The sequence below is a fragment of the Anas platyrhynchos genome, chromosome 1, assembly GCF_047663525.1.
Source record: "Anas platyrhynchos isolate ZD024472 breed Pekin duck chromosome 1, IASCAAS_PekinDuck_T2T, whole genome shotgun sequence".
NCBI lineage: Eukaryota > Metazoa > Chordata > Aves > Anseriformes > Anatidae > Anas > Anas platyrhynchos.
The window spans coordinates 15276089-15297110 of NC_092587.1; the positions used below are offsets into that span (position 1 = coordinate 15276089).

Below are 21022 nucleotides of genomic sequence, written 5' to 3' on the forward strand. Positions count from 1 at the left end.
GTTCCCCTCCCTCGGAGGCTGTGTCACTTGGAAGCAGAAGGGGTGACAGGTCTGAAGGAAAGCGCGGTGCTTTTGTAAGAAAAATGAGTTTGAGTTTGAAGGAATACATCCTCTTTTTACTTCATAAAGGCTAAAAAGCAGGTTTTCACATGCTCTAAAGGCAGCAGAAACTTAATGAGAGGTCAGAAATGCTGGTACGCAGCAAAATCTTGCTGATAAGGTATGCAGATGGACTCCATCAATAAACCCTGATGGAGACAGCTGATACCAGCAGACAACCACTGCCCTGGAGCAGCAGGAGGCAGCCGGCATGGCCAGAACACACACAGCCTCCGAAATGAGAAACTTAATATGTACTCAGGAACCAGGACAATTCCCCAGCCCTTTCATCTGCAGCATTAACCAGGTAACTGTGACCTTCCTACCTGCCTCGATAATGGGCTCTGAGGTATCTCTATTGTAAAGGATTTATTAAAGACCACAGCAAGCACATTCCTCCCTGCAGGAAAAAATACCTTAATCTATTGCAAACCCTCCTGGCAAAGACTCCTATTTGAACAGATCAGAGATACAAGTTTGTTCTGGTCTGGACAGTGTTTGAAGTTTCTTTTCCAGCTAATGAACAGACTTGTTTATAATGAAAGGACAGAGAGAATCCAGTTTTCTAAACAATTGACTTCATGGCACTCTGTTTTCCCATATGCAGCTACGGCTAACTAGCTCTACAGTCTCTGCTCACTCTTCTACTTTAATCTGAAATAAAAGGAAAATCTTCTGCTAAATCAAAACCTTTTTCAATTACAGTCTCCCTAACAAAACACAAAGAGAGACAGGAGTCTTCTAGTAAGTAAAATCAAAAGGCAAATAAACTTATTTCCAGATCATTTCTCGAACCCAAACGAGGTTTTTTCTAACCACACTGGTCTACCTGCCAGCATTGCGAAGTAAAGGTTGAAGAATTAGTTTCTAAACAGAGAAGTTGGTCTCCAAGCAAGGGGCTGACAAGAAATATAATAAACCACGAGTACCGCACCGGGCTCCTCTCACGTCTCCAGCCTCACACAGGCAGGCGGCGGAGCGCTGAGATGGCCGCCACCACACCTCCTGCATGAAGGCCACGCGGCGCCGGCACTCACCTCGGCACTCCACACCCGGGTCGCCCCAGAAGAGCTCCTGGCACTCCCGGCAGGTCCGGCCTCCGAAGCCCGGCATGCAATGGCATTGCCCCGTGAACTGCCAGAAACAGGGACACAGCCACCTCAGTGGGTCTGCTGCAGCCTGAAGGCTCTGCCCCCTCCCCACCCAGCACCCGTGACCCACATGGACATTGCTAATGGAGCAGGGTGTGCAGAGTCACAGAACCGTGGAGTTGGTTGGGTTGGAAGGGATGTTAAAGATCACCTAATTCCACCCCCCTGCCATGGGCAGGGACACCTCCCACCAGCCCAGGTTGCCCAAAGCCCCATCCAGCCTGGCCTTGGACACCTCCACCTCGCCCACCCCTCAGCCCCCAGGTGCCACACAAGCAAGGTGCTACGGGATAAGCAGGGCAACCCACGGCTCCGACACTTTTTGGTGGACTCCACCCAGCCCGTGCACGCATCCTACCCCAGCCAAGCTGCAGAAAGGCTGCAGGTGGCTCCCAGCAGCCTTCCCCTCACCTCATTGCAGGCCAGCCCGAGGGAGCGGGTGGTGTCGCAGTCGCAGGGCTCGCAGCCGGTGCCGCTGGCCAGCCTCCAGGTGTGGGGCGCGCAGCGGTCGCAGGTCTGCCCCACCACGCCGGGCAGGCAGCGGCACTGCCCCGTGGCCGCCTCGCAGCGGCAGCTCTCTGCGCTGTCACAGTCCTCCCGCACCGTGCCCAGGTAGTTGCAGACACACTCTGCAAGAAGAGGTGGCAGCCTGGGGGTGTGTGTGGCACAGCACCATGACACACACCCCTCGGCCATCCTTGGGTCTCAAGGTGGAGATCCCCACCTTTAGGGCTGCTGCCCCAGTGTGAGGTGGCAGCAGCTCTCTGCGACCCCGTGCTGGCCCTCCAGCCTTACTCCTCTTCTTGTCTCCTCCTTTACTAAGGAAACCCAAACCTTCCCAGTTCCTATCATCCTGCTCAGAGTGGTGATACGCAAAGCAGAGCAGGACTCGGCTTCCTTGCCCTGCAATCCTTTTGCTGCACTGGATGGGGAGCAGCAGCAAAATGTCCCCACCCTGGTCCTGTTGTGGAGGGGAGCAGGGAGGGCTGCATCAGGCCATAGAGGGAGATGAGTCTGCTTCTGGGGCAGGACTCGGCTCCTGCTGCTCAGCCACATCTGCAGGAACCTTTGTGTCAACAAAAGGCAAATCCTCACCCTGCCACGGGTGATCTCCAGATAAGAGGGAAACAAAGACCACTAACAAGAGGGCAAGAAACCCTTCTCTGACCCAAGCCTCATCCTTTCAGCACATGCAAATGCTGCCCCTTCTCTCCCCCCAAGAAGGCAAAGGGCTCCCCTGCCTTCCAGCAGCCCCACTGAGCGGCAGGGCAGCTGCACACAAGCCCAGCTGGAGGCAATTCGAATTCCCCACTACCCCAAATGGTCCCAGGTCAATTATTAAGAGCTATGGTGGCCGCTGCCGCCCCACCACGTGGTGGGTGGCCAAGGAGGGGAACACAGGCACATCTCCACTCACTCCTGCAGTCCTGCTGCAGGGCGCTCCTGTAGTAGCCCTCCTTGCAGAGCTGGCAGTTTTCGCCCTCCGTGTGGTACAGGCACTTCACGCACGTCCCCGTCCTCTTGTCGCAGGCCTCCGGGTCAGTGGTGTCGATGTTGTTGTTGCACTGGCAGGGCTGGCAGGCGCCGCCGACCTCGTCGGGGCTGCCGAAGAAGCCAGACGCACATTCATCACATCGACTGCCTGTTTGAACAAGCAGGCACGGCAGGAATTACCAGCACGGCTCACAGCCCCGTAAATGGCAATACGAGACAACAAGGGCCGTTAACTAAAGGGGGGATTAATCGGATCGCACTCAAAGCAGAGGCAGTACCTATGTATCCTGTGCTACAGACACACACGACTTGCAGAGTGACCGGATCCTGGTAACAGCCGCTGGCAAACTGGCGTCCGCTCTCGGGGCCGTCAGGGCACGGGCAGGGGCGGCAGTGGTCACCCGAGCCCAGGACGGGGTCTCCGTAGTAGCCGGCCTCGCACCTGCGCAGTGGGGTACAACATGCAGGGGACCATAGGCAGACACACACACTCACATTTTAAACCATTACAGGACGGTGAAGAACCCAAGGGCAGACACACCCTTGCAGCTCTCCAGTGCCACCCAAGCTCAGAGCAGTTGTGCCAGTGGAGAAAATTTGGCTCGCTCCAGCCTAAAAGCTGGAGACCCAAAGCAGATGCTTCTTAGGAGGGTTTCAATGGGGAAAGCCTTGGGGTCCCACAACGCGCTCTCTGGTGGGAGATGGGAAGCCACAGGCAGCGTGGTCCCCACTCCCTGGCTCCCGGGGCACACAGACTTGCCTCCCTCCATACATCCTACATTTCACAGCAAAGGCCCCGCTGGCTCTGACTGCCACCACAGGCCATCCAAGGAGCGCTGCTACAAATACCTCTCGCAGTTGTGGCCTGCCGTGTGGTCCCGGCAGTGCAGGCACTCCCCGGTGTAGGGGCTGCAGTCGTCAGCGTGGCCATTGCAGTGGCAGGGCTGGCAGCTGGGGAAGCCCCAGAAGCCAGGCAGGCAGCGGTCGCACTGTCGCCCGTACACGCCGGGGAAGCAGTGGCACTGGCCCGTCTCCGCGTCGCAGAAGGCGTTGTACGAACCTCGGACGTGGCACTCGCAAGCTGCAAGGAGAGGAGGAAAGGGGCTGTGCTTCAGTGCCCAGTGCCCAGCCCCGTTGGCAGCCCTGCGCAGAGGACGGGGTCTCACGTACGCCTGCATCCGCTGGGCCCAAACCCGAAGGTGCCGGGGGCACATCTGTCACACTGCCTTCCCACCACGTTGGGCCGACACTGGCACTGTCCTCCGCTGGGGTCGCACACCGAGCTCAGCGAGCCCTGGGGGTCACACTGGCAGGCTAGGAAGAGAGAAGCATTAGGGAGCAGTGAGAATTGTGTTGCAGGGCACTCACCCCGTGGCTCTTTCCACATGCACGTGCTCCCCATGCAAACCTGGAAGCACCATCAGGCCTCCAGGTATGGTTTCCTCCACAAGCAGGTAGCTACGTACATAAGGCAGTCTCGTGTAATAGTGCAGAAATGCTGAATATGATGTTCTTGCAGACATCTGTCATCGGGGTTTTCACAACGCTCCTGCTGTTTTCCAGGCACCGGTATCTTTGGAAAGTCTCCCAAGCGCTGTTTGTGACCACGTCTTCGCCTGAGCCTCCCACTGTGAATATGTCCAGTGATTTGCAGTACGGCATGAGAACGAGCTATAAAACAATTTTACAACGGCCACGTGTCACTATTTATAAATAGCCTCCATTAAAACTGTGAAAACTTGTGATTATCTCAATTCCTATCATCCTTCTTAGGCCAAAAAGGAGAGACTGAATTTGGAAGGAAAGTGACAGAATTTTTGTACTTTTCTGTGGCATAGTTCTGGTATCTAACAAATTCTTACCAAACCCTATCATTTCAAAAGAAACAGTTTGATATTCACAACATATATTGTGCTGCTAAAGTCCAACTTTGTGGAACTACCTGCAGTCCTATAAAAGACAGCAAAAGCCTCTTAGCAGAAAAACAACTTTGAGCCTGAAGAAATCTACCTTGCTTTAAACCATTCACTTAAAATTTGGATTGAGCCCTAAGCAACAACTCCGTGAAGTAGCACTTGGGATTTACACAGACCCATCCCAGAAAAGATGCAAATTTTCAGGATTTTAAGAACGCTTGTCCACCAAGGCACCCCTGAGGTAATTTGTGCTCACAGAGTCGATAAGCGTGTACGGGCTCTCCATCTCGGTGTCCACCGAGGAGTACTGGGACAGCTCCAGGCGGATGGTGTAATTCAGCCCCTTCTCAAAGCAGACTGGCCGTGGGAGAACGACGTATCTGGATTGGGAACAGGAAATATGCCTCACTTCAAATGCCCAGCACCGTCAGGCATTTCGGGTAGCCCTATAAAGCAATCGAGATAGCAGAGAGCAGCCAAGAGTGGGCAGAACAAAAGCTACGATGCAAAGAGGCGCTTCAGAGGCTCGCGTGAGTCAGAGCCGGAAAAGCTTATCGGCAAGGTAAAGAGTAACGGCGATGTTCGCTCACGGGCTGTGCAAACACCAAGTTTTCCCCCCTGTACTCAGTGAACAAAAGTCAGACGACAGGAATAAACTTAAAAGCTTTGAGACTACAGACACAGTACTGCATATGTTTTTACAACCCGTTAAAAATTAAATTTCATTAATTTCATAGGGGCCATGGCAAACTGAAAACATGACGATTCTCTTTCAGCTGGACTGAAACTGCTTTGGCACATTCACTCAAAACTGCAGGTTTGGGTGCCTCACAGATGCCTGCTTTTGGTGAATTCATCGTTTTTCTTTTTTTAAAAGGTTTTCTCTTTCTGGCCCATCCTGTTATACACACCTGGAGCCAGGAGGCAGCGAGACCACCTGATTATCATCATCAGGAACCGTGTTGCCACATCGGCTACCCGTGGGAATCTTGCCCGGGCGCGACACAGTGATCACTGCTTTTTCCCACTGATCCGGCAACTGGAGAGAAAAAGGCTGATCAGCATCGAGCAAGGGCTGCAAGCTCCAGGAGAGCCAAGTGCTCCAGCCATCCTCCGACTTGTCACGTTTTAATTTGCTTATTAAACAGGTGCTGCAGCACCTGTACTGAATAAAACCGTGAAGCAAATAATATTGGGGATAATATTATAACAAATAAAAACTCCTGTCCTTGTCTTTGAGTCTTGATTCCTCCAGGAAACCCTTGTCTCCCACCAGTCGTGCACAGGGCAGTGGCACAGCACCCACAGACCTACCTGTGGCTCGTAGCGGACCACGATGTCGTACTCCATGGAGTAGGGGATATTGTCAATGTAGAACTCCAGGTACGCCCCCTCAGGGACCTTCACAAATCCTATGCCTGTCCACGATGGTGTGCGGTCCTGCGTGGACTGGCGCTCTATTATATTTACGCCCTACAGAAAGAGGGAGCAGAGATTTTAATACCAATATGCTGAATTTGTGAGCCCCACTAGAACATGTGAACTGATGAGCTCTGTTGGTGGATCATTTCTGGATCGCCATGTCCATGATTTCCATCCCAGAAAATAGAAGTTCTCTCTTTTAAACACATGTGCATGTACACTGTTGTCTTTCTACTTAGAACCACAGAATGGTTTGGGTTGGAAGGGACCTTAAAGATCATCTAATTCCACCCCCCTGCCATGGGCAGGGACACCTCCCACCAGCCCAGGTTGCCCAAAGCCCCATCCAGCCTGGCCTTGAGCACCTCCAGGGATGGGGCATCCACAGCTTCTCTGGGCAGCCTGTGCCAGGGCCTCACCACTCTCTGAGGCCACAGCACAGACACCTTCCATGTAAGAGCACACTAAGAGAAAGACAGATTCAATGATACTCTACAATTCTTCATCCACTTCTCTGTTGCGGTGGGCAATTAAATTTAAAAACCTTCTGTGAGTTACTCATTGACCATCTACTTCACCCTGAAGAGATGTATGATTTGTGCCAGTGCAGGATATAACTGCTCTGTCATAATAACTCACACATCACGTTTGTAGCAGAAGGATTTACTGCAGAGGCACCGAACTGCTCCGCTAACTGCCTGAGCTGAGTGCTAACTGCTTCCTGATTACACCGGGCCAGGCCAAGCCAAACCACTGCTTGGAACAACATTTAGAGAGCAGACCGCAGCTATTGAGCTGCTGGAAGGTGTCACTGAATAACAGAGACCCTAATTATCGTTAGCCATTAAGCACCCAAACTCATCATACTGGCCATTCCTTTCAGTCTGAGACTTAAGGTTTTATCTGTTACTCTATATAAGGCAAAAAAAAAGAGGAAAAAGGCAACAGAAAATGGCAATCTGTGATGCTCAAACTTCCCGTTTCAAATATATCTGCATCCACGAATAGCTCTCGCTATAAAACAACATCCTGTGCATTCCTACGGAAGCTGCTCCAGTAGAAAGGGATAAAACGTAAGGAAATGTCAATACGTCTATCACTCCAGGATGTCCCTTCATGTATTCTCACACTCTTTGAAGAGAGCCAGGCTATAAATTATTACCCTTTGGCTTTGGACAAAGGGTTGGAGCTCCCAGAAAGGATTTCAGGCAGGACATGAGTGAGAGCGTACGGGGATTGTGCACCGGGACTTGGCACCGTCTGAAAACCCCCGTAACTCTGTGCCATTTCATTTTGTCTCCTCTTGGGTCTCTGCCTGGAAATTCAAATCTTATTCTGCCACCAGATTAAGAAGAAAAGAAGAAATCTTTTTCCCCAAAATTGGCACTGTTTAAAATGGTTTGTTCAGGCAGTTTCAAAAGGTAAAATGAGGCATGATTCCCCCTCTGCTTGGCACGGCAGGTTTTCAGCTGAGCCCCTCAACCCTGAGCACCATGAGCCCCTGGCACTGCCCTTCCACTGGGACAAATTCACCCAAAATCTCGTGCCAGCTCAAGTGCCCTTGCTGCAGTCCAAGTTGAGCTCTGTACTGCTATCTGACAGCCAAACTGCTCTGTCTTGGCTGAAACAGCAAAGTGACCACACTCTGCCTGAAACAGATAAATTAGGAACTAGTGCCCCAATTACAGGCAGACTGTGATCTGCTGCTTCAGAGAAACCATTATCTCATTGCTGTCTCCTTGCTGGAGGCAAGAATAATTGATGTAATCACCCAGCTTCTTTTAATGAATTAAAAGCAAGGCTGTGTGCTTGGGGACAGGAAAAAGCCAGAGACCCTGATGTACCATGCCAGCGGGCAAAACAAACGAGAGTGATCCTCACTTACAAATCAGTTTTTTGCATGATTAAGCTTGGTCATTGGTCACTAATAAAAGAAATGCCACTGATACACAGAAACCCTACATCGCACAGCAACATGTTTAAATGTGTGCTGCTCCCTGCCCACTGGCACCAAAAGAAAGAGGTAGTGTTGGTGACCCACCACATGTGGGATAAGAGGGAGAAGAGAAATGGGCGTATATGCAGGGGGTAAAGAAGGGATGAAGACATTAAACTGTATGGTCATGATCAAAGAAACTTGACTCGATGATCCTTAAGGGTCCCTTCCAACTTGGGATATTCTGTGATTCTAAACTTACTAAAAAAGGAAAGTTTCCTCCCCTAAATTACTACATGATTTATTGATACTGAGACTGAACAGCTACAGATGGGCAGTGTTCTCACAGAATTCAGTCTGGCATCTTTCCACGTGGTCTTCGCACAACACTCAAGTCATAAACCAGCCTCTTTCCAGCACCCAAACAGCGCAACAGAGCTTTCCCACAGAGCGGCACGCTCAAACTGCTACTCACGGGACCCAAGTTGGCTTCCTCCGCCTCGTAGATGTAATGGTCGAGCGAGATGAAGTAATAGCCAGGCTCTACTTGATTGCACTGACGTCCGAACATGTGGGGCCGGCACTCACACTGGCCAGATTCACTCGAGCAGCTAAAATGGAAAAACGGTGAATGTAGAGTGCAGCTTGGCTCCGACAAGGCACTGCTAGAGCTACCTCCAGCTTTTACATTTTAAGTGACACCAGAGAAGTGCTCCTGGATGTAGAAGCATCTAGACAGGAGGTGGTACCAGGACCTGATCCCAAGCTCTACAGCTGGCTCATCCGCGCTGTCAAGGGCTCAGCCCAGCTGGTGTTCCCCCAGGCAGGGCCCAGGCACGGCCTCGGAGCGAGCACGGGCCAGGGACTATTTCCAACAGACAGGCTGCGTGGTTTCCCCTGTCTGGATGGCGAGGGCTGAATGCTGCAGATGTGAGAAGTTCCTCGGGGCCACACAGCAGTCCTGAGAGAGCTTCGCTTGCTTTTACAGTCATCCACAGCCAAGAGGCACGTCTGTCCTTTGGCTCCAGGCGTGCAGGCCATGCAAGCAGCTGATCTGCTCGTCTGGGCTTGTGCAGAGCAAGAACATGCACGACCCTGCACGCCCCAGGATGTCAGGCTGCTCTTGTACGTGACAAAGCACATCCCAGGAGGCTGCCCAAGGTAGCTCGGCACGGCACTACCAGCCCAGACCATGCCCTGCTCCTTCAGACTGAGATGGACACAGCCAAAGACGTGGGACAGCGAAGGTCTGTCCACAGTGGCATGGACAGGTCCACTTCCTCCATAACAAACCATTTTATTTTCTCAGTGTAGCTTTATCCCCAAACTGCCTTTTCACATTTTTATTGTCCCCAGAGTCCACCCTGCACTATGAAGAACGAGTGGGTAGGTTTTATTTTTGAAGAGACCTGCTTACACTGTCTCATGGGAGGGTTTGTTAGTCCACCAAAAGATGTTGCTTTCCTTAAAATTTAAATTTAACGTAGAAATCTTTTCTAAAATCACAACTCTCTGGGTTTCCTGGAAAACCTCCAGGCTTTTTAAACCTAGTCTAAAAGTAATTTATACCTGAAATAACTTTTGAAATTAAGAAGATTCACTTCAGTGTCTGCTTTTAGGTGCTGAAGTGCCCCAGCTGCCCCAGAAGGGGAGCTGGAAAGTTTCCCCTCCAGGAATGCCAAGGCTGCAACCTCTGCGGTTTGCGTGGGGATGAATTTGGGGCGAGGTGTGGCTGCCCCAGGTGCTGCATCCCACGCCCTGGGCGGGAGCCAGGTGGTGGCAACCAAGAAATGGTAGAGAGCAAACCAGGCAACATGGCATTAATCCATCCCCCCGGGAAACTGCTGTGGTTTCAGACAAAACCCAGACATTTCACAGGGTCTGCGGAGGGAAGGAAGAAGAAAAGAGGACAAAGGAATGTGCTGCTGTTGAAAAGCCACGAACCTAAAGCAGGGGAAGCTGCTGTGATGGGAGGAGCGGTCTGGCTGCCCAAAATGCCTGAACTGGACATTTAAGGCAGGACTTTCCATGCTCTTACCAATGGATGCATCTCTAAAACCTACGTTTCTGTCTGAACAACCTTCACTTCCCCAGTGCAGACCCACATCCAACGCCCTGCAGCTAACTGTTTCCCTCCAGACAGACAGACAGACTGGCTAAAGGGCCAGCGGGGGAGAACACCAAGAGCAGCATCAGCACAGAAGAGATGCAGACGCCTCTATCGCCCCTTGCAGCAATCAAGATCTGCCACTTTCTGCATGCCAGAGCAGAAAGACGATCCCAAATGCTGCCCTCCAGAAAACACTGAGGTGTTGTGGTGGAAAACGAAGCGAAACTTGCTGGGGTGAATGATTGCAGGAGAGGAACTGAGCTGGAACTCACTTGTTGTGCAGTGCTCCCCCCTGGTCGCAGTCGCAGGGCCGACATCCATCCATGTCGTTGCTCAGGCCCCAGTGCTCCGGCTGCAGGAGGAGACATCACCGATTTAACCCCATCCACCCCAAAAGCACAGCATTATTTTGCAATACTCAGTATAAGCCACCCCAGGCTGTCATCCTTAAGAGCCAAAACCACCCTCACCCACTCTCCTCCATCCTTCTGACTGGTTCAGGAGCTTGGAAACAAACCCCTTTTCCACCCAGCTTTAAAAGAAAGCTTCCAGAGGACTCCAGCTTTCTGGTTTCACCCCTATTTTTTATCCATTTACTTTGGATGTGGGCTCCGGACCCACAAAGGGCCGGGAGAACAACAGCCCAGCACACCGTGCCTGAGCAGAGAGCAGCACGTGGGCTGCTGGGGCTTTGCTCCGGGCTCTGCCTGTGCAGGGCTGTTCCCCTACAGCTGGCTCAGCAGCCAGCCAGCCTTGTTTAGCTTTACCATATAGTTTACTGTCAGATAAGAGAGCCTGTCAATGTTTATACAAACACATCCCTTTATTTGACAGGCTGTTTCTGTAACACTCCAGCGCATGTAAACAATGTATGGAAACGTATGTGTAGGAATTAATCACTGCCTGAAAAATGGCCAGCATAGAGAATCTTTTTTTCTTTTTTTGGGTAGCACTGCTTCTCAGACCTTTTTGTCTTTTGCAACATATGGGCTCTGGCAGAACTGCCCCAGATCTCTCATTTTCACAGAGCAACAGCGATAGGTGCCCTAACGTCTTACTCCTTGCACTGCGGTACCAGAATTAATTTCCAGATGCTCTCACCTGCCTTGACTCTCCCCTAGCACACATCCCAGGTCCCCATCCATAACACAGCATGCTCCACAGCTCCTCACACCCCGAGGTGCCTGCTGCAGCCTGGACCTCAGGCGCCTGCTTGCAGGAGAGCACAGACTGGGCCAGCACCTCACCCCCTGCTTTCCGCATACCAACATCCCTCACACCAGCGTCTTCTAATTATTCTTACCGTAATCTACTTACCAGGCACTGACTGCACTGCTTTCCTGTCACCAGGCGCTTACAATAGCAGTTTCCTGTCTCTGAATCACAAGGATTCCCTCCGGGATGGGTACCCAGAGGATTACATGCACAAGCTAGATGGGGAAATACAAATAAGCAGGTCAAAACACAGGGCTTCGGTTACCTTTTAGACAGCATCCCATTTAAATATTTATATTTAAGCTTCCTCTCATTTCCCAGGTCAGAGTTTAATTGCATACTTTGCCCACCACCCATCCCAGTAAAACTTCCCTGGCTTAGAGGCTTAAAAACAAACACGGAGGGTTCTGCTGTTTCCACCAGGATCAGCTGGGGGGCTGAGCTGTAGTGGAGGGTGGACTCCAAGCTGCAGCAAATCTCCAAGAATGTTTTTCCTTTCGCAAAACATGAAAGAAAGGAAGAGAAAAACCACCCCAGAAACCAAGCTCTCCCAGCACTAGCAGCTCCTCAAAGAGCTTTTGATCCCACAGAAAGGAACATATGTTTTTACTCACACTGACAGCCCGCTGGGTCGTCGGCACTCAGACCGTAGAAACCTTCTTTGCAGAGGTCACAACGCTCCCCTTCGACAAATAATTTACAACGGCACTGTCCAGCAATGAGGCCAGTAGAGAAATCGGTGTAGCGATCACATATGCCACCATTCTGGGAGCCAGCTGGGTCACAGTTGCAGGCTAAGAAGGAAGCATTGGGCACATTTTATTGACTGCTGCAGCAGAAAAGGCCAAGTCTCACACGGAATTATTTAAACTCGCCTGCTGTGTAGAGAGCAGGCACCGTTACCGCAAGGATTAGACATGACATGGGTTGAACATGTAGCGGCCAAACGCATTTCCAGATTTTTGAAGAGAAAACAAAACCCCGCCAGGCTCACTCAAGACCTCCAAGATAAACACCTCCTCTCTGGGATCTTTGGGATGAAAAAAGGGTTGGAGAAGAGAGCAGGAGCCCAAGCACCACAACCACTCTACCCTAGGAGCAGGGCTGTACTTACGCTCGCAGACGTCCGGGTCCCGCAGGTCCCTCTCGGGGTGCTGGAAGTAGAAGGGCTTGCACTGCTCGCAGTTGCGTCCCACGGTGTTGTGCTGGCAGTCGTCACAAACGCCCCCGCTGGTGTTCCCTGTGGCCATGTACACGGCCATGTCGAAGTGGCACTGCGTGGAGTGGCCGTTGCAGTTGCACTCTGTGACAATGACAAAAAGCACCGCTTAGCCCCAGGGGAGACGCGAGCCTGCAGGAAAGGCATGCCAAAGTCTACTGGAGAACATGCAGAACTTCATGGAGCGTCACAAATCCCACAACCCACTCACACAAAAACACGTTAATGCTCTAAAAGCAAGAAATATCATCTGGATTTTACCCAAACTCACTTTTGCATGCGTTAGTATTGCGGCCTTCGGCAGGTCGCCAGGGTAAGTCGTGGTAGAAATCCAAACACTGCTCACAGTTTAAGCCTTTGGTATTATGCCTGCACATGCAGTGCCCGTGGACCTGTCATTAAAAATATATACATACATAAATGAGAGGAATATAGTTGGTTATTTAAGAGGACGGGGAAACAAAAAAAGCTGATAAAAAAGTAGATAATCCAACCTACAGCCAGTACATAATGGACATACTTTTGGGGACTTTAATGTGCATAACAAGACAAAGGGCCACAGGAGCATCCCTTGCCTGCCTAGGTAGGAATGTCCTCATGCAAACTTGTCCTTCTTTCCTTTCTGGAACAAATGCATGAAAAATGCTTTCAGACACAAACAAGGACAGCACAGTTCCACCTAAATAATTACAAAAGCATCTTAGAGCTAAGAATTAGCTGTTTATTATCTGTTAATTAGACGTTACCACTCATCTAGTTAAATCAGCATGTCAATTCTAGCCCACTGTCACCCTGCCATCCTTCTGGAAGCCAAGAGCAGAGACCACCACAGTCTGGATGGATTTTATCCATCAGCCCGACTTTGCCTCCAACACATAAGCCCTGAACAGTGATTGTGTGACAGCCACTGCCCTTGATGCCAGGGATTACCAGCACCTGACCCACAGTTTCAGAGGCAAAGCTGGTCTTGCTGCCGGTCAGGTGGAGGAGACCTTGGGAGAAAGCTCGGAGCAATGGAGCGTACCCACATCCTGCGGCCCCTGGGGCAACCCACACAACCTCCCCCTATGCTTCCGCACTTCCATGCAGTTAATAACTCACTCATTAACAGGGCTGTTCTTACCACTCTCAGGCAAAAATCATGGGCAAACCCACAAGCCAGAAGTGATTGGGCACTCACACAACAGCATGCAAGGCAGGCAGCAGGATTTTCCTCCAGAGCTTCCTGTTGATTAGGGCTAAAACTATACAAACCTATAGCCCCTACTTCTCAGGAGATAAGGAGTGATACAAATAGAGATTTTGTTTGATTCAAAGTGCTTCATCCTTTGATAACCCTACTTACTTCAATCTTAGGGCAACAAAGACAATGGGTCTCCAGCCCATACTAATACCCTCCCTTTCTGCCTTCCTGCTTTTTAATTCCATCAGCTCTTTAACATAATTAGAAAAGGAATGCTAGAACTATTTTCACTGAATCTGAGCTCTCTGTACTTGATTAATGTCAATAATGACAGAAAGGTTGACCAACAAAGAGCAGTTTTCAATTGTTTTCTTGTTTGAAAGTTGAGGGTGGAGGGGGACTCACATTTCTCCTATCACATCTCTTCACTTCATTGTTTTTAAATCACTTAAAAAAAAATCAGGAACAGCTTTGTGGAGAAAAATGAGAATATTCACCATTCCTTCCACCTCCTCGTCGAAGCCCTCCACCGGGGCACACTCGCTGGCGTGCCCGTAGCAGAAGCAGTTGCCGCGCACCACCATGTCGTAGATGGCATAGTAGTACTTTTCCCTGATCTCCATCCTTGAGTCCAGGAGGTTATCTCCCAGCGTGTGCAGCTTGACGAACTTGATTCTCAGATTCGTGATCTTCAAGAGGTCTGCAGGGGACACCAGAAAAAAAAACCATGTTTTGGAGTTATTTACCAGATATTGTACTGAATGGGAGGAAGCCAGCAGTGACTTCCCAAACACGCTTCCTACGGGCAGATTAGATCAGGTTTAATTTCAGCACTTAATGTACTACACATCGTATCACTTCACATCCCTAACATCCAAAAATTGCATTAATTTACTACATGCTGATCACTGTGAAAGTTAGTTTAAGCTTAATTCAGAGTTCTAGTCTGTTTTACTGCAGGCACACACACACACAACCACAAATATTAAACGCATGTACACCAGCACCACCGAGGAGACACTGGTTCTCTCTACACTTCGGGATTTAAAGTATAAAATGGGGGTGATATTAAGGAACTGCTGACAAATGGACCAGAAGCTTTAAAAGTTATGAGCCTTTTGGACCAAAATCTTAGTTGGCAACAAGACACAAACATCTTCTTCTTTTTTATACACCCAACTTGCCCAGATTTAATTAGTCATATTCTGCTGAAAGAGGCAACACTTCATCAGTGACCAAACACAAAGGAGTTCTCAAGGGGTAATCTGTGTAAAGGCAATAATGCAGTAATTAATTCAATTTACACGTCCACTTGGATATTATGCATATTTTCTTAGGGGCTCGAAACAAGGCTTGAAAAAGCACTTCAATCCAATGAAAGCAGACCCTCTCTCCTTTAAAACTTTGAATAAAAAAAAATTCAAGCAATATAGCAACTAGCAGACACTCTTTTTCTTCAGATTTTTTTCACTTCAGATTTACTTGCCCACTACAGGCATTTTTGGTTTATGACCACATCTGCATGGACCAGCCATTCACTGCTACCAAGTCCACTGCTACAAATCCAGAAGCTGTGATTTACATGTTCTGAAATCCAAAACGTAAAACACAACCCTGTTGATTTTAACATCATTTTGCATTTCTAGATAAGTACGTTTGTAGTTCTGTTTCTCTGCTTTCTGAGAACCCTGCAATGACGTGATCATGTCCAAGGTTTCTCTCAGCAACTGCATGAATTTTGGGGAGGGGGGTTCTTTAGCAAAAATATTTCCCTCAACAAATAAGAAAAGAACCAACCACAATGATGTGCATAAGAACAATCACATGAATTGACACCAGTGATTGTTATTTCCCAGTAGGTCACTGAGTCAGGAAAAGAAGCTATAGCAGAAATGTATTCACACAACTTCAAAATTATTACCAAGGCAAATGCATGACTATTTGTGGCTTTTTTTTTTGTTAAATACCAAATAACTAAGAACAGAAACCCTTTCAAATAAGCCTGGAAGATAACTGCATACATACTTTGAATCCTCGGACTGTACGGATCTTCAATTCTAAAAGCAGGATCTAAAACACGATATATTACCTGGAGGAAAGACAGAACAACAGAAGATTCAGAGAATCAGGATTTGTATGGAAAAAGCCTACACAATCAACATATTGAAAAAAACCCTCTGACCTCTCCCTCAGTTGAAGGTTCAATGTCGGAGTACCGGGAATCACAAATGATATCATCCACTTTCTTCATGGGTCCAGTTGAAATCCCAGGAAACGAGCTCTCACAGTCATATGCAAAATACCTATATACTTGCCATGTTTTTCCAAAATCAGATGATCTTTCTATCAACATTGCTGCAGGACGGAATGTCTAGTGATGGAAAAACCAAAGGAGATTGTACTTGGTTAGTAGTTGTTTGCATTTACACTGAACATTTTTAAGTATGAGCTATCCACACATCTGGATTTTAATCTCTTCTCTCTCTGCAGTGATTATTTCCAGTATTTACTTTTTTTTTTCTACCAGCCTTTACTGATATTTTACACTCTGCTCAGAGGCAGACCTTGAAAATAACACACATCAAACCACAGACCAGACAGCATTCAGCAATCAAGCACCCAAACTTAGAAGTTTCTCAGATTCCAAATCCTTTCTCAAAACTGGAGATTAAAGCAGGGCTCTGGGGAGACAAAGGGATTTTTTCCACTGCTTGTGGAAAGCAGCACAGCCTTCTTCCTTGCCATACCTCCTCAACTGATCTTCCACAGAGACATACCGGCTCTCACCTCCTGTCCCCTGAGCAGGAATCTCCTTAAGGAACCCGAAGTGTTGAGCTTCATTCACTCAGCTTCCCCTGAGTCCCAAAACCCTACTCCACCTTCCTTCTTCCCTGCATGTATTCCACTCCAGAACAATTAGCTAATGGGTTTTTTTAAAAAAGATTTTGAATCCCTTTGATCCCCAAACCTTGTGACAACAGTAATGTTTCCATCAACCGCATTCCAAAGCACAGACACTAATGTAGTACCTGGCTTGCAGCAAGAAGTGCCAGCAGCCCCTTCATCAACCAGATGGATTCAGACAAGGTGCTCAAGGAGCCAAGCACAAAAAAACATTTCAGTCACAGCTGGAAATAAGTCCTTTTTTCCTGCTTCCTGGCTGAAAACACCACGCGCCATACAGACTGGTATCTCACCCGACAGAAAATGCAGTGACACTGGGGTAAGGCAGCTCGAGCAGCTATCCCACAAAGCCAGCAAATAATCCCTAAAACCATCTTTTTTCCCCCGAGGCCTTCCTCCTGACCAAGCTCCTGATGAGCCCAGAGGCACCGGTACCCGGTGAGGGTCCCTCACTGCTGGGGACCCGCAAAGGGGACCCGAGGGGACCACCTCCCACCTCAGCCACCACCTCAAGGCAAGGGGAGAAACCCAAGCCGATGCCTCAAGGCAAAGGAACAGGCTCTGCTGGAAAGCTGACGGGTATAATTTAAGAGATTAATTTGTTTACATACAAAGAGATTTAGCCCTGTGGGCCCTGAAACCTCAGCTGAAGGCTGCCTGTGATTTAGGATGTACAGGACATGATCTGCCATTCCAAGACATCTGTTTGGAAGGAAACAAAGACACTTTGTGTACAGATGTTTCTTCTTCCTGAAGACCTTTACATTTGCCAAATGAAAACTGATAGCATGGCCAATTTAATTTTTTTTACAAAATAAAAATCCTTGCTACTATACGACTTAGGTAATGATCTTCTAGCAGCACAACCACTGCAGAGAGGCAAACGGCACGGATTTTGTGCGACTCCTCCTGCAGCCCCACACTTGAAGTTTAAACACAACTCAAGTCACAAGTCACTCCTGCGTGACTTCAGGAGTTAATGGCTGACAGATCTAAAAATCAGGCTAAACAGCTCAAAGAGAGCCCCTGTCCCAAACATCACCTGGATGCAAAGGACTCTCGCTTCCCTGTGTTTTAGGGGACTTGTGGGGCTCTGTGCAGGGCTCCTGCTGAGGGTATGGGTAAGGCTGTGGTGTCCTTACCTTGAAGGTCATGATGAGATGAGTGAAATGAAACTCGGCCTCCAGGTTCAGCTGGATAGTCACATTTTCCAGACCTGCAGGGGCAGAGCAAAGGAACTGAAACAATCAAGGACACCGCCAGCCTCTGCAGCAACATTTTGCTGAGGCCCTGTGCTCTGGTGGCACAAGGCCTTTTCCCTTTGCCGTCTGGATCTGATGTCAAAAAAGGGATTTAGTGCTTTAGCAAGGTACAAGGAGGCAGCAAGGGGCTGCTGAGGACCATATCGCACAGGGAGTGCCATGCAACACCTGCAGAGACACCCTGCAGCTACATGCAAAGTGTGAACCTGCACTGCTGTGATCTCAGAGCGCATAACATGGCTAACACCGACGGATGTAGGATGAGGACAAGGGCTGCTACGGGCTGCATCCTGGCACCAAGGTGCTCGGTGGCTGGTAAGGGCAAGGATGCTGAGCCCAGCCCCACGCTGTCCTCACACAACACAGCCCTGTTTCTTTATAACCTGTTTTTTGGAGTACCCCTAAGCCAGCTATCCCAGCCCTGCCCTGCCACCGCAGGAAACCATGACAAGCAAAAGGTTTTCCCAGCTGTGCTGCACAACTACCTACGGTCAAAGACTGTGCAGAAAGGAAGCAAAACAGAAATATTATTTTGCCATGTGAAAAGACCTCTCAGAATAGCTGGATACTAATTATGCTGAAGTTAGAAACAAAACAAAAATCCAGTGAGATTTGCAGAGAGGAGGAAGGCTAAGAAATGACAAGCACAAACTGATAAAACACTTAAATTTTCAACTAGCTGTGACTTCATGTAGAGTGTGCAGTGATGGTCCCTTCTGCTGTGTGCCTGAGTGGAAGAAAACATGAATTGGACAGAAAGAATCATTTGTTTTCCACTCTTGAAGGACATTTTCATGACCTTATGCGCTAAGAACTCTTCTGTCTGAGTGCTGCCAAGCTTGTTGCAAAAAACATGAATTATTTGGAACGCTACAAGAGAGCCACTAGAGATGAGCAGCTCGCCAGTCTGATCTAAATTGTTAAAAAGAAATGGTTAAAAATGATTTAGAGGAAAAGGATTTAGAGAAAATCTTTCTTTACTGGACAACAGAAATGTTACAAGTATTACCATGTTATTTTAACGTAGAGTCGGATAGTTCCTGCCACTGCTTTTGCAGAAATCCCATCCTGTCCATCTGGCTTTAAGGCTTTAGGGCAGGATGAAAATCTAGATGCCTTGCTTTGTGTAGGGAAGCCCGCCAAAAGTAAAACCATAAAAGCAAAAAAAGGGCAGAGGAAGGGTGAAAAATAAAATAAAAGGCCACAAAACGGACACGCAATATATTGTGAAAAAAAAATAAAAAATTGCTGGCTCGTTTCTGGCGTTCATTTTACCGTTTGGCACGCGAGTACAGGAATGTAGGGTGCCTGGGGAAGGGAAAGCAGGGAGGTGGAGGTCTGAGGGCAGGACCACAGCCCCACAGCCCCCAGCCCACCTCCTTCCCCCGGCTCCCCCAGCAGCGTGGGGAAGCCCTGCGGCGCCTCCTGGCTTGGCAGCGCTGCCCCGGGATGCTCGCCGCTGGCAAGCTGCGCCGCTGCCTCTGCCCAAACATGAGGCAGATCTGGAGCCGGGGTGGGAAACTTCTCTTTTTAGGAAAGGATTCTCACAGAGCGGCGGGAGAGAGCTCTTTCCAGCACTCCTGGAGGGTTCGCGGGGCTTCGTTACGGGCACACAAAAGCAGCCAGTTTTACTCAGCCCGCTGCTACCAGCACGATCCCTCCCACAGCAGCAATTACCAGCCCTGAGCTAACAGCAAACGCGGAGGTACCCGCAGACAAAAGAAGGGAAAGCAACTCCCAGCCCAGGGAATGTGTCCCCACCAAGCTGCATACCGTTTTCTGACTGCCACCAGAGCTTCAGGCGATTGGGAGCAAACGTGGTGACCACGTTTTCGATGCGGTGGCTGTCGGGATTGAGGGTGTCGTGGAAGGGATCCTCCGAGTCGCATGTAAAACATTTTTTGTCCTCCTGAAACAACAAGATAACTGGCATTACCGACTTTATCCACGGGGCAGTAGTTGTTTCCTGCAGATAAGAGTATTTTCCATCCATATCACGTTCCTCTGAGTTTTGCCTGCAGGAGGCATCGAAGGTGTGGTGTTGGCTTTGTTTTTTTTTAATTGATAAGTGTATTTACCTTTTCGCATTAATGCAAATTGCCCGGTGGAAGCTATGCCAGGAATTCCATACACTGTGTTTCCGTGAGAGCACGCTGCGGGTTCAGGAAATCCCTGCCTGCATGCCGACTCCCCAGCAGAGCTCACAACCAGCGGCAGCATCTCCAGACAATCCCTGAACTGAAACGTACGCACGCAAATCTGCACCTTCAAAAACTCGAGTGAGGTAACCCTGCTTTTAGGAGCTGGCTTTGAGATGTAAGTTCTCCACTGTAGGGACATCTCCAGGCAGGCTCAGTGCACGTGTAGCCCATGGGTGATTTAGTGACCGGCTCTTTTTCCTGTGGGGTTAGCTCTATGCTGAATCCAGCTTTTCAGGCTCCTACCTACACCGCATCCAGGCACCTTCAACCATGTTTGCAATCTCAAGCTAAGCACACAACCCCAGCCTGCACACCCTACAAGACAGCTGGGCGCAAGCCTGGCACGTGCTTTTTTGGGAAAATGGACAAGTGCTTCTTCACCAAAAGGACAAAAACCCACCATGACTAGTGCTATGTACACTATTTTTACACAGTGCTGCCTAAACCACGCAAACCTTGCAAGGTAAGACTCGAGATGAACCGAAAGGGAAGGTTTCTGCCCCAAATAACCCAGGTGTGGCAGTGCAGGGGGGGCAGAGGGGCTCCGAACACTGCAGGAGCTCTCAGCCCTGGCACGGCAGCAGCCGAGTGCTGCGGGCTCCATCCCTGCAGCGTGGCTGGGGAGATGAACGCGTGGTGCTTTGCCAGCCAGGAACACGTGAGCTGGCAGGTCTGTGCCACGCTGATTTACTATTTCATTGAGTCCTGCGGGGCTGGGAAGGCTCCTGTCCCCTCCCGTCCCCTCCTGTCCCATCCCGCAGCCTCAGCCCCCTGCAGCCACTCGTCCTCCCACCAAATCACTGCCCAACACCGAAAGGTCCCAAAGTGCTCGGCCCCGTGTGGTTACGGGGCACCTTCCTGCACCCACAGCCTGGCAGATTTCCCCAGTACCACTCACAGCACGGAAACA

At 49.5% G+C, this 21022-nt stretch overlaps 1 protein-coding gene across 1 annotated transcript in view; it reads right to left on the reverse strand.

The window, feature by feature from the left end:
• The window catches only part of LAMB1 (laminin subunit beta 1), a 40430-nt gene that overhangs the window by 18022 nt on the left and 1386 nt on the right, over positions 1-21022 (reverse strand). Inside the window, exons 3-23 of the mRNA XM_038175878.2 lie at positions 19685-19820; positions 17792-17865; positions 15928-16116; positions 15771-15834; positions 14243-14445; positions 12834-12954; positions 12458-12646; positions 11958-12137; positions 11446-11558; positions 10401-10480; positions 8494-8629; positions 5975-6133; positions 5572-5699; positions 4917-5040; positions 4211-4415; positions 3915-4058; positions 3594-3825; positions 3023-3186; positions 2668-2892; positions 1662-1879; positions 1137-1233 (exon numbers count right to left, since the gene is read on the reverse strand). Coding sequence (XP_038031806.2) covers positions 1137-1233; positions 1662-1879; positions 2668-2892; positions 3023-3186; positions 3594-3825; positions 3915-4058; positions 4211-4415; positions 4917-5040; positions 5572-5699; positions 5975-6133; positions 8494-8629; positions 10401-10480; positions 11446-11558; positions 11958-12137; positions 12458-12646; positions 12834-12954; positions 14243-14445; positions 15771-15834; positions 15928-16116; positions 17792-17865; positions 19685-19820 — 3181 coding nt within the window. The remainder of the gene's footprint in view (positions 1-1136; positions 1234-1661; positions 1880-2667; positions 2893-3022; positions 3187-3593; positions 3826-3914; positions 4059-4210; positions 4416-4916; positions 5041-5571; positions 5700-5974; positions 6134-8493; positions 8630-10400; positions 10481-11445; positions 11559-11957; positions 12138-12457; positions 12647-12833; positions 12955-14242; positions 14446-15770; positions 15835-15927; positions 16117-17791; positions 17866-19684; positions 19821-21022) is intronic.